Raw genomic sequence first — 13,135 nt, forward strand, 5'->3', positions numbered from 1 at the left:
TATTTATTTTTGTATGTGCTATACATATATAAATATATATATATATATATAGTCCATGTATGCATACAATGTATTCAGAAAGAGGGTACTGCCTCCCAGAACCATCCCTCTGAAACAGTCTCAGTGGAGAAAACCTCTGTCTGTAGGACTGGATTTTCAGAAGACAAAAAATAGTTTGAGTGTTAATTACTTTTCTTTAGAATTTTAAGAAAGGGTCCTCTCATAATGCTGAGATCCTTTCTCACACAGCTGCATTCCATCATATCAAAGTCATGCTGTAGAGTAGGTATGAATTTCTGTGGGGGTTAGGTACCTAATCAGCCTTGAGGACCACTCTTTTTACCTAAGATTAACTGAAAACTCATAATAAATAGTACTTTCCTCCACCTGTGTTATAAGTCCCATGACATTCAGCAGCAGAAATAAGACACATTCAGAGAGCAAGATAAGGAAATCTTCCACAGTATTGGAAAGAAATGTGTGGACTTCTCAATTCAGTTTTCTGCTAGTTTTTTCCCTCTTTGTGTCAGTCCTCTGTAAAAACAACTGACTTGCACTTACCAGTTTTCCACATGAAAAAATTCCTGTTCAGCTGACTTTGAAATAGTCTTCTCAGCAGGAAGTCCAGACCAGTAACAACTTACTCAAGGGAAACAGAGAATAGGTTAATGCCAGTGCTTCACCTTTCCTAGCTCCCTGTCAGTGGAAATCTCCAAACCTGTACAAGCTCAGTGACTATGTAAATGTAATGGAAAACTGCAAATTTGAAGAAAAAAAGCACAAAGGAGTACTGAATGCTCTTCAGAGGAGAACAACATGAAAGAAAGTGCAAATTTTCTCCTACCTCCCAGCACAGAGCTGTGATCATTTATCCTTTGGGTGTGCTAAAAGCACTAGTTACCATCTCAGAGCTTGATGAAAAACACTATAAAAGATTTTTTTTACATGTCTGAAAAGTTAAAATTGCTCACCCTAGCAGAGTTTTGATGAGTGGAGAGCAGCTGAAGGTCTCCTTGTTTCATGCACAGAACATTACATGTAATTCATTTCAGTATCTTTATTGTTTTGTGAGATCTTAGAATTGTGTGTTAGATTAGAAATTAAAAGTTCTAAAAGACAGAGTTTGCAGCTTCCTGGAAAGAATACAAAACTGTTATGAACAGGAAAAGGAAGACATGAGCTTCTCTGCAGTAAAGGCAAAATTTACACCAAGTTGCTTAGGTTATATTCATCCCAGAGTATCGCTGCACATTAGGAATGAGCCATTGAAGGATTAACAAAAAAGGTCATTTCAGTGAAATGAGGCATTTTGTCCTGAGAGGATAACAGTAAGGCATGGCCACACTACCATTCTACCAACAAAATCTGAAATTCAAAGACATGATGAAAACTTGTGCTTTTACTAGGGTGTGCCTATTTTTGGTAACAAAGAATTTCCTTCTTAACACCCATGCAAATTAACCAGTAGGCACCTGCAGAACTCTCATGTTCATAAAGTAGTAAAGTGGATTTGGCTACGTAATTTGGAGTTATTACTTTTTTTTTTCAGTCTGCTATGTTAGATCCAACTATTTGGCAATCACACGTGACACAAGACTATGCTTAAGTATCCTCTATCTTGGTCTGAAGTGTCCAACAAGGTGAAGGCCACTGCTCTGGCTTTGCAGTGTTTGATTCAATGCAATCATCTTCTCTCAGCTCATACTCGAGTTTACCATCTGTTGATTCTTGTTCTTTGCAGGCTGCAGGTGAAATCTGTACAGCAGACATGACATCTCTCGTGTAGGCATTTATTTCCCCTTCAGCAACAGAGTCTGGTTGGCTTGAATTATTGGATCTTTCAGATAAGCCAATATAGTCATGGTCAACAACGACTGCACCTTGTAGAAAGTAATGGTTGTCTGTAAAAGGAAAGAAGCCATTAGATCAGATCCTTCAAGTCACACTTCAGATGTTAATGAGATGCTAACCTTCTTTTCAAAACAATTCCCACAAGAGGGCAAGAATGTTTGAGTGACAGCAGACTGATAATGTGAATTTCCTAATTTCACTGAGCACCAAATATTCCACGTAGTTACATCCACAAAATGCTTAACACGTTCCACATAAAGAGCTTTTCTTAGCTACCTGGATGACTAAGTTGACATCTGTCATAGTCACCTGCTGAGCTAATACCCTGAATGAATGGACATGCAGATTCTTTCATTTTGTGCAGGTACACAGAGAAATGTGGTTTCTCCAAGCTTTCGCTGGGAAATCTTAATGCAACACAACAGGTTTTCTTACGTTGTAAAAAGTAAGTAAAAAAAAGAACTAAGAAACCAAACTCTATCCCATCTGAAACTAGGAGAGTGATTTCCCGGAAAAAAAGGGGAAGAAACTCTGTTTACACACAACTCTTCCATAGTATTCAGTGGTAAACATATTAGGTTCTGATAACACAAAGACTTTTAGGTTCTGATAATACAAAGACTTTTAACTTTTTATACAGTGACACAGTTTACCAAAGTTATTGTAATATCTGCATGCTTGCTATCCTGTGATTCCCTCCTCATGCATCATCAATTTTATGAGGAACTGGAAGGCACAGAGTGATCATCTAAGAAAAAGTAGGAGCCTGAGGACGGGACATGAAATTCAGATCTTGGTTATGAAATCTTCAGCTGACAACTGACATAAATATCAGCTTCTTACATCAAATTCCAGAATTAGTTTCAGCTTTTTAAATCCCTCAGCTTTAAGACGTGATGGAAGATACTACGATCTCAATGTAGTTTATTTATTTTCAAGAACCAAAGCTTAATAACACACACCGTTTGGCAACTGCTTTCCTTTTCAAGAACCTTGATGTAAAAAGCAGCTTGATCTGTGGCATAAGTCTTCTGAACACTGAGTATTTATTTTCCTCAAAATGCCTGTGGTGACTCAAAGACAGCACAAACAGAAAAGAAACAGCTGCCACTGTTTGACTAATGTGGCAGCACCGCAAAAGGACGTGCTGAGTGTCCAAGACGAAGAGCAGGAGCTGGTTACCCAAATAGCCATCCTACCGCAGAGCATGACAATTTTATTTGCTCTGGTAAGAGAAACATATTTACTTCTTCAGTAGCACAATTTAAAATAAACTATTCAAAAATCAGTTCTCTGATGTAGTCTTTCTACTTCAAGGCTTTAGAGGATACTCTGATGTTGAAAAAAAGAAAGTCCAAACATGTGCCCTCTGCACTAGTCAGGCTGAACAACAACAAAAAAATAGAACTAATGTGAGTTCTGCCTACACCAAAACAGAAACACAGCCCAAAAATGCTTCTTGAACACAGTTCAGCCTGCTCATACTTCTAGCATGTTTAGCCAGCCAGGATGAATAGAGCCAGATCAGAGATAAGAAGTAACTTTAATAGAGGTTATTTTTAAAAGGACTTCAGACATGACTCATTAGCTCTGTTCTATGCTCTGCATAGGTTTGACATCACTCACAGTCACTGTTCTCCCTTCTGAAAACCAGTTATTGCATTATTATATAGTGTTAATTCAATTCCCACTGGTGAGTGAATGATACTTTGTCATCCTCGTAATCTAACACCAAGACATAATAGAGAAGTTAAAAAACCCCAAACAAACAAACAAACAAAAAACCCCACAAAAATGCAACCTTTTTCACATATATAAAAACATAAATTAAGAGAAGTTACATATATATATATATATACACACACCTTTTTCACTGGACCCTCTTATATATGGCTTGAGGTGAGACATCTTGATGGGTCTTTTCAACCTGGATCCTGTGGCATCTCTTAATATTGCACAGCCATTTTCTGTGATATAATCTATAATACAAGGACCAACCCATTCTGACTGGAAACGACCATCCTTCCACCAGTTTTTTCTCTGCCTGAGGACTTCATGACCAACTTTAAGTCGCAGGCTATTTAATTGTTTTGGCTTCCTTTTGACTGTGATTTTGTTTCTAACTTTTTGTTCATCTGAGGTATTTTTCTCCACCTACAGGAAGATACATATGAATTATATTTTCTTTCTTTTGAAAAGAAATAGTGCATTTTCATAGCACTGGTAAACAGTGCATAAACATAACATCGAGTCGTTTTGGCTGTGTATAGTTCATGTAGGGCTGAAGAGTTATGAAGAAATTGACTTTATCTTCATAAATCAACAGTCTACAGGCAACAGTTTTTGGCTTCTGTAGATACACAGCCCTGTAAGTCAGAAATAGTAAACTTCTGACAACAGGCCAGGTTACTCCCTCCAAATACATATGAGATTTGTTACACTGAAATCTAGCCATGGAATGGGAAAGAAAACAAATTAAAAACCACACACAAACTCCAACGTTGTTTTAAAAGGTTAGTTATACTTTGTGCTTCAAGCCTTTCCATCTTTTTTATCTTCAGTATTCTTACTAGAAACATTTGAATAGATAACATTTACCTGGCAATCTGAGGTCTTCTCTTCTTCCAGTGCTTGACTGACCTTTTTAGTTGCTTCAAATATTTTGGCAAACACACTGTATTCTCCTTCCACACATATATTCATTGGCTCAACAACATATGGATTACGTTTAAACATTTGGAAATATGGAGTGTTTTGATTTGGCTCCTATTTAAATGGGAACCAAAAGCAAGCAAATTTAGCACACAGCTTTGTAGACATTTTGGGGGACTTCAGTCAAAAGAGGAAGAACCTTCACATACCAAATTTGTCAGATTGAAAGCATAGGCAATAGCAGACAAATGTTCATCCCAATCATTTGGGTAGTCAATGCAGTACTTGTTAAGAAAAGCTTTGATTGTCTTGGACATTCTTTCATTTACATCATCTGTCTGAGGATAAGACAACACAATCTGTTTCATTCCAAACAGTGCAAATAGTTCTTCATTTATCTTCAAAAGAGAAAATAACACAATTAGTGAACATTTCCCTTCTTCTTTATCCCATTTCAAGTAAACACCCCTTTTGTTGATATGATGGTGACTGAGGAAAGTCTTTCATACATAATACGTATTGACACCAAACACTCCAGGGTTGTGAGTGAGAGCTAAAGGAGTAAGTATGGCTTAGGAGCCATATCCATGGTTTCTAACCAATTCATGGTTTCTAACCACACTTCTGCCTCTTAACTTAATCTGTCATTTCCTCTGTATTATAGTCTGATGATTTTACCATCTCTAAGAGGATCAAAGCATGATAGGTTCTTCATAATAACCATAGGTCAATGTCAAAAATAGCTTTAGCTCTTGCTTCCTGGACAATGTGGATGAATAAAATACAACACAGTGAAAAATCGTGCCAGTTCAAATGAGTGATAAAACCTGCACTATGACTGCCAGGAAATACTTTTGCTTTATCCGAAGAATACCCTGGGAAACATTGCATAATGTTACAATTACAAATAACTGGTTTGCCATTTTCTGCATGTGCTAACTTCTTTTTCACTTTTTAAATTAAAGAAAAAAAATACTTGAGACTTTCTCAAGAATGGTCTAAAATTCAAATCCAATATAGGAGAAAATGTGGGGTTTTTTCTTGGAAAAAAAGATTAATCAGCCATGTAAACACTTACCTGATAAACGAGCTCCTTCCCTTGATCAATAGGCATTTTTTGAGGTGGCCCATATAAGAAAAACACATTTATGAGTGCCTTAGCAATTTTAGCTGCTGAAGTGTCATGCAGTGGTAAGATAACAGTCCATCTTGTAAACAAATCCGTCATAATTATAATGTATTTGTGACCTCTGTTCGTAACATTAAAAGGTCCCATAAGCTCTATAGTGACTGCTGCCCATGGGTCTTCTGCTTTGAAAGGTTGTGGTTTGGGCACAGTGATGGTTGTGTTCTTTGCCACTTGGCAGTGCTGGCAAGCATACACCTAGAGTAAACATCAGGAAAGATGTTACCAATAAAAACCAAAGGAGAAGTTTTTAGACAATCATCAGAATCATAGATCTCCACTATTCCTCTCTAAATTAGCTCATAAAACCAAAATAAAACCAAACAATAGCGAAGGCCAGGTGAAAGACATGCATAGGAACTCATAGCTGAATTCCCTCCATCCTGAAAGCACTGTGCTCTTTCAAGTCCTTTACCATCTGTAAATACTAAAGGAAGCCTGAAGCGGCTGGGACTGAAAGGGAGGCCCTTTTGGTTCACCTATGTATGCTGTGGCTGAAAAACACTGTCAATACCTCATAAAAAATACTGGCTACCTCACAATATGGATCAGCTTTATCTCCATGACAGAGCCCCTTTGTCCTATCTGAGTTGAAGGCACAGACTCAGCTTCAGTTCATGTTACAGTTGCACATGACCCCAAAGTATCCAAGTGATGCCACAAGCCCATAGCAACAGCAATTTGGCCTTAAAGGACATTTACATACAGTTCCCTGAAGGATCAAACTCTACCAGGGGACTAGGTCCATGTCTCTTTGGGTAGAGGAGAATAAGGAACTCTCCAAAGCAGTGATTTGTTTAACTATTTCATGAACACACCTAATTGTAAGACAGAGACACCATTTTCATGTTCTTATCTGCCAGCGGATAACTTGGTCGCATATCCATGGGATGGCACATTGCATCCTAACAAAAATAAGTCAAGAGAAATCACTCTCCAAGGCTGGATCTGCCTTGAAGGGCATTATGGCTCCCCACCAGCAGGTACAGAAGTGTGAAAGCCATGTTGTCAGCAGTAATGGGGTAAAAAGGAAACACCAAGATGACCATTTGCCGTCTGATTGTGAGCTCACGTTTCCTCATCGAGAAACAGTCCAGGTACTTGCTGGACCAAAGCCATAGGACTGCAAAACATTTATAACTAACAGACTATATAAAAAATTTTCCTGTAGCTACGAGACCATACCCATTGCTTGACATCATTTGTTACAGAGGTCCAGTAGTAATTAGACTCCACTAAAGTTAGTGTCCTTGATATCCCATGATGAGCACCAGCAGCATTTTCATGGCATTTCTTGAGCACCTTTTTCTTCTCTTCATCTGAAACAATTACCAGGCGCATTTGTTTTCTATCTTTTCCAACATAGAACAATTTATTATCTGAAAGAAAAAAAATACCAGCAAATTATATGCAAGTGCTTTGTCATTTTGTTTAATAAACTCTTGAGCATGATTCAGAACTGAACTGATTACAGTAACTTCAATTCACTTCAGTGTAAATGTAGTTTTTTGTTTACAAATATTTAAATTATTTCCTCCAAAGAGCCATCAGTTCACCTACGTTTATTGATGTGGACTTGAGGAGTTACAAGGGCAGGTGAGAAAGCAAACAGTGATCCCACAGAAAGTCTGACTGAATCTCAAGGGTGGAAAGGGAAGGTAGGAGTGCTGAGTCTTTGCGGTTTGAGAAGTTGTTGTGTGTCTGCCAGCAACCTGACACTGTAAGTCACAGCTTTAACTCCTCCCTGCCTTCCCTCTACCTAGAATTGGCAGGTTTGATGGGACTGAGAGGACACAGCACACTACAAAGGCTCACATATCTCCCCACAGGGCCTCAAAGCTCAGAAGGGCACAGAGGCTCTTCAGTGACTGATGGCAGTCATTCTTGCACTTCTGCCCAGCCATACACAGCACCCTCCAGACAGGATAGAGCATTCCTTGTTTACAGCTGCAGATCTGGATTTCCCTTTCTGCCATCCTATGAATAATGGATTGCAATGGCTGTCTATTTCTGCAGTATGTAGAAAAAGTTTTGGCTTTCAGATAGATACATAAATCCCTCCTCGAATGAAATGAAGTAGATCAATCTTCCATTTCTACAAACATCCTGTTATACATTAACCAGTGATATGCAAAGCATTTGTTTTATAAAGAACGTATTAAAAAAAAATAAATCACAGAATGCTGCAGAGCAAGATCCCACTTCTTTTTTTTTTCCCTCATATCAGCAAATCTTCACCTAAATATATATTTCCAGAGCAATCTGAGGGAGGATTTTTACCTTTGAAAATGAATTTTTTGGCTGCCCTCCTGATTCCACTTCTTTCACTTGACAGTGTTGTGGGATGATACTCCCCTGTTCTCTTGTAGTATGCAATCTGCTTCAGGTGGAGCCCACCACTTTTTCCACTGCGAACCATCATCAATCTGAACGAAATGCACAGGATTTATGAGCCACTGTCAGAGGAGCACATTGTCAGTTCTCACTGATTTCTTTGTAGCTCAAAGGCATTCTGGTGCTGTAGCCTCTAAGAGGATGTTACACCATCCACTGCACTGCCCTTGATACCCCCATGCTCTCAATTTGAGTGATACGGAACACGGATTGAAACACTAATTTTGTTCTAAGCAGAGTTGTTTTCATCAAACTTTGTTTTAAAATTTCCACACAATGGGGACTTCTGCTACATTCATTGGACAGGGGAGGGATATAGCACCAGAGAGAAAGAAACTGTTCTTCCCATTATTTAATGCTTGGGTAGCCCTCAAATGCAGGTGGGTTGGAGACTGGATGTGTCCAAAAATCCACCTTAGTTAAAAAAACACACAGACAAATAGGAAAAAACTCCAACTTCCTAACTAGAAACTGACAGAAATGTATTTTGTTCACTACATCATCTGACAATGAGATTCTGAAGTTCCAAATCAGACTCTGCATGCAAGGTAACAATTGACATGGGCTGACTTCCCTGAACATATCCATAAGCTAAAATGTCACTAGTAAAATGGGTCATTGACACAGGAAATGTTTGGGTCTAGCAAAAATAGCATCGAAATAATTAGCTAATAATGAAAATCAGAAATATTCACAGGCAGAATTATTCATGCAGGCTCTAAAAGATTTCAGTGATTTTATTTCTCTCTTCCAACTCTCTTCCAGCAGCAATGAACATGTGGATGAATCAGCAGCTTGATCCTACTCTCATCACTGTCTACAGGAGCAGGATCAAGCTTGGGGTTCTGCCATGTCATAGTGAATGCTGTTTATCAACAGTAAATTTATTCCTTCTGCCAGAGTCCCAGGGCTGGACTGTGACAACACACAGCCTGTTAAAAAGAAGCAGGTAATATGTCTGCCATACCTACTAATTGGCATATAATTGTGGGGAAATGACAGTATTCAGTCACTCCTGAATGTACATTATGCAGTGATGCTATTTGAAAGCAAAATGTTTAAGACAAGATGTCTGATTTCAGTGTATAGATTCTCACCTACCTTCACTATGCTGGTGGTGGGAAGGGGGCAAAGAGCTATGAAGAGTGTTTATGCCTGCTTTTATTTACTCCGTTCCTCCCAGAAAATAAAATGCTGTATGTTATTTACAGAACATCATAATCTACATGTATAACTGGGCCAAGCACTGCTGTGTTATTAATGGCAAATGCATGCCAGGAACTTCGCATTCCAAATGTGACAAGACGATTTGCCCCACTGAATAATTTTTGTTCAACCCAGAGCTGGCTTTAAAAACCAGCCAAGTCTATTGACATACAACATCAGTGTTTTAAAGTGAAATTTTCATACCTAGGACAACTAGCACAGATCCACTTTTCGCCACCACGATCCTGCCTGTGAGAAAAGAGAGTGTTTCAGAGCAGGGAAGGAGAGGAGCCAGAAGACAACTGCTTCCTGTAAGTTTACATCTGATAGCACAAGCCAAACCAATGCACTGGGTTGGTAAATTGAATAACTAACAGCAGAAAGGAAGGTGAGGCTGCCACAAAATAAATTCATGTTTCTGATGTTTAAAAGTCAATTAACTGGCATTTCTGACAACAAAAGAGCACTGGTGAAGGCCAATCAAAATATCCCAGCTGCCAGGGGTAAGTATTAAAGTTTCATTCAGGATTTTCCTGATAGCCAGTCCTACACTTAAGTTACCTGTGCAGAGCCTGAAGTCAAAACTAGCCAGGGATGACGGGCTGGTTTGGCTTGACACAGACTTTCACATGTGGCAAGAAAAGATGTTACCCCAGAACAATCTTTATTTTTCCAGTGCTTTAGAAACACTTCCCTGAAACAGTGAATATTCTCCATGTAGTACAAAATTAATGATTTTAACAAAATTAAATTGCACAGCAACAAGATCCATCTGAGGTGATACTTCAGCTAAACAGAAGACCCATTCTCATTCCTGCAACATCAATTTCTGCTATAAGGGTTTGGAAGAGCTTAGGGAAGACAAGGAAGAAAGAATATACTATGTAGCACCCCTATGCATTAATTTAGTAGGATCCTGGTCCGGCAAACTCCTAAGTGCTTCAACAGTCTGCTGGATTGCTGCCTAAGAGGATAACATTATATGAGCTTCCTTCCTGGATATTTATTTTCTTGTGCTCCTACTAATCTTTTCCCACAATACACAATTTACTTTGTTTAAACCACTCTTAAAAACAAACAAACAAACAAAAAAACAGCCCTGAAAATAAAGTTATAAAACCTCTTAGTTTTGTTGTTATTCAGATAATTCATATGCTATGTCTATCAAAACTCATAATGTATCTGGTAAGTCTAAAAATCAAAGACATAAGATCATCAATCAATTTTTAGTACCTTTGAAGCTGGAAAAGAATACACTGCCTTTCAGTCAAGGGAAGTATTTTCGCAAAAGAATGAAACTTCCACATAACCAGAGCTCTTTTTGCTCTAGTGTCTTGTCCAAAACAATCATACCTGATAATTGGCTATTTTACCCTTCAATGCCCATTTTCTCCTACACACAATCACAATCCTGCAAAATAGTCTGTCCCTGCAAAACAATTATTTTAGACCAGCTTCCAACTAGTTCCCCTACCTCTGTTTGCAATTCCCACCAGAAATGATAATTCCACATAGAACCCTGAGTCATAGAATGGTTTGGGTTGGACCAGACCTCAAAGATCATCAGTTCCAATCCTCTCACATGGGCAGGGACATTCTTCACTAGACCAGGTTGCTCAGAGTCCCATCCATCTATGCCTTAAACACTTCCAGGGATGGGGCATTCAGAGCTTCTCCGGGGAACCTGTTTCAGCGCCTCACCACCCTCACAGTCAGGAATACCTTCATATATCCGATCTAAACTTTCTCTCTTTCAGTTTGAAGCCGTTACCTCTCGTCCTGCCACTACATGCCCTTGTAAAAAGTCCCTCTCCAGCTCTCCCGCGGGCTCCCTTTAGCACAGAGCTTCAGGAACGCAGCCTTCCAAAAACCTGTACATCAGACAGGCACATTCCCCCACATCCCTCCCTGGCCTGTGGGAGCTCAACAGGGGGCTGGGCCGGGTTTCTGAGAGATCCAGAGGGTAGGAACCCAAAATCCAAGGCTCTCTGCCCGCAGTAGCGCCAGGCGTCGTGCGGAATTCCTGTCAGACGCGGAATTCCCGCCGGGAAGGCGCCCGTCTGCGAGACTACACTACCCACCATGCACCGCGCGGGGCACGCCAGGAGCGCCGCTCCCGCGCTGCCCGTCCCCCCGGGGCCACGCCGCCGAGCCCCCCTACGCATGCGCCGAGCGGCGCCGACGCGACCTTTTTGCTGCCCGCCGCTGCCTTCCCCCGCCCCCCTCCGCGCAGAGCCCGCCGGCCCTGCTGGCCCTGCCGCGCCTGGCATCGCAGCCTCTCCTGCGGCGGTGCGGAGTTCGCAAACCCAGCGCCACGAGGGACCGAGCAAGCCAAACAACCGCAGCGGCGGCACGGTGTGGCGCCCCCGGGACTCTCGTGGCGCCCCCGGGCAGTGGCGGGAGGGGAGGGGAGGGGAAGGGGAAGAGGGGGCGGGGCAGCGGCGGGGCCGCCGCGTGGGGAGCCGCGGGGCCGCCGCGTGCAGGTGAGCCTGCCGGGCCTTCCCGATCCCTCTGCTCCTCATCCCTGCCTTCCCCGTCCTTCCCTCCCGTCCCCGGGGCGCGGTGTCTGCGGCGAGCGGGAGTCCTCTTGAGTGGCGGGGCCAGGGCGAGACGCGGGGGCGCGGCTCCGAGCGGAGCGGGCACGGACATCCCGCGTCTGCGTCCTTTGGGAGTGCCGGGAGCTGCTCCGAGGGGTGCGGAGGGCACGGCCGTGGGCGCTCTGTGCAGCGCTTTGTGTCTCGGGGAGGGTTTCGCACCGGGCGCCCGGGTCTGCAGCGTGGGGAGTGCCGGGTTGAGCCTTTTGATGCAGGCGGGCACGGGGGGAAAGGTGCCCAAACGGGAACGGGAGTGGTCGTGGAGCATCTTTTGGACCTCTGCATCTGGGGCACGCTGTTAACGTCCCGAAACTGATGATGAAATCAGTGTAGAATTAGCTGGGGCCGAGAGAAATTGCTGTCTATAATAATTTAAAAAAAAAAAAAAAAAAGGGCAGGCTTAGCCCCAAAGTTGAGAATCGGTTACATGTTGGAACTGGAAAAAACCCTGTCGGAAGCAGAGGTGGGAGAAATGTATGGGATGAGTGACCGCCCCGTGTTATCGTTTCTCTTTGTTCTCGTGGTGGTTTTTTTCCTGAGCCTGGGAGCTTTACTGGGTGCTGGTAAGCTTTGAAAGTGCTGGGGATTTGTCACTTTTAATAGTTGACTCTAGTTAGTGACTCTCCTCACTCAAGCAGGAAGACTGGGGAAGATCAGTATCACAACCACTGCGAGTAAGTGGTTTCTTATCTGTGCCATTTCTGTCTCGTGTACTCTTCACAGTCATTTGTTACAGTGTTTCTGCATTATGCTGTGTCTTTCTTTCTAAGCATTGTTTCTCCTTATCTATTTAGCTTTCTCTGTTTCCACCTCTTCTGCATCCCTTCTGTGTCATCTTTCTACTCGAGTAACAAGCCAAGCTTCCCCCCCCTGCAGTATCAAAATTCCCATTGAATCCATCTTTGTCTCAATAAACAAGTTTTGATTCAACCAGTAACAAAGCTGTTCTTGCTGTGTAAAGCATACAGCGGCATACAGTGATGCAATATGCTTATTATGGTGTGTGAGAAATATGGATTTTTATAGTGGTTGGCTTGTCTTGGCTGTCTGGTTCATTCTGTGGGAGAAAGTTTCTTTCTTCTGGCAGCTGTGGTTAGAACAGATCAGGCTGAACACAATCAGCTGTGGTATGGATCTTTTTTTGCCAAAACTCTCTCATCTCTACAGAGTTGAAGTAAAGTTATTTGTGAGAATCTGGAGAAACTGTTTTGACATTTTTGAGTGGGATCTCTAGAAGCTTGGAAGCCAACTT

The 13,135-nt window shown here is 41.7% G+C and overlaps 2 protein-coding genes across 4 annotated transcripts in view; one reads left to right on the forward strand and one right to left on the reverse strand.

Annotated features, from left to right (window-relative positions):
• Positions 1 to 996: 996 nt before the first annotated feature.
• On the reverse strand, positions 997 to 9,541 carry GIN1 (gypsy retrotransposon integrase 1). Of its 2 annotated transcripts, none has more exons than XM_050328412.1 (8): positions 9,494 to 9,541; positions 7,970 to 8,115; positions 6,875 to 7,068; positions 5,582 to 5,887; positions 4,713 to 4,841; positions 4,450 to 4,617; positions 3,717 to 4,005; positions 997 to 1,901 (listed from the first exon to the last, which is right to left on the reverse strand). In XM_050328412.1, the coding sequence occupies exons 2-8, from the start codon at positions 8,109 to 8,111 to the stop codon at positions 1,603 to 1,605; spliced, it is 1,527 nt and encodes a 508-aa protein (XP_050184369.1). In that variant the 5' UTR covers positions 8,112 to 8,115; positions 9,494 to 9,541; the 3' UTR covers positions 997 to 1,602. The 2 variants fall into 2 exon arrangements, with proteins under 2 accessions (XP_050184369.1, XP_050184368.1); XM_050328411.1 differs by having other exon boundaries at positions 4,713 to 4,901; positions 9,494 to 9,539.
• A 2,174-nt stretch (positions 9,542 to 11,715) lies between these two features.
• The window catches only part of PPIP5K2 (diphosphoinositol pentakisphosphate kinase 2), a 46,190-nt gene continuing 44,770 nt past the window's right edge, over positions 11,716 to 13,135 (forward strand). The window contains exon 1 of one of the 2 annotated variants that reach the window (XM_050328345.1): positions 11,716 to 11,772. The gene's annotated coding sequence lies outside the window, so the exon portion shown is untranslated. Of the gene's footprint in view, positions 11,773 to 12,099; positions 12,558 to 13,135 lie in introns of those variants that run through there. The other variant, XM_050328346.1, reaches the window with a different exon arrangement.

This window comes from Myiozetetes cayanensis, unplaced genomic scaffold, assembly GCF_022539395.1.
Source record: "Myiozetetes cayanensis isolate MyiCay16 unplaced genomic scaffold, myiCay2020 scf4, whole genome shotgun sequence".
Classification (NCBI taxonomy): Eukaryota; Metazoa; Chordata; class Aves; order Passeriformes; family Tyrannidae; genus Myiozetetes; species Myiozetetes cayanensis.

What these genes read in the sequence shown, in the direction of transcription:
- GIN1 (XM_050328411.1), bottom strand. Translation starts at nt 8,111, where the DNA reads ATGATGGTTCGCAGTGGAAAAAGTGGTGGGCTCCACCTGAAGCAGATT. An exon ending in CTTTCAATCTGACAAATTTG is followed by an intron (nt 4,618 to 4,712) that starts GTATGTGAAGGT and finishes CCATTTAAATAG; the next exon opens with GAGCCAAATCAAAACACTCC. An exon ending in AGAAGACCTCAGATTGCCAG is followed by an intron (nt 4,006 to 4,449) that starts GTAAATGTTATC and finishes ATCTTCCTGTAG; the next exon opens with GTGGAGAAAAATACCTCAGA.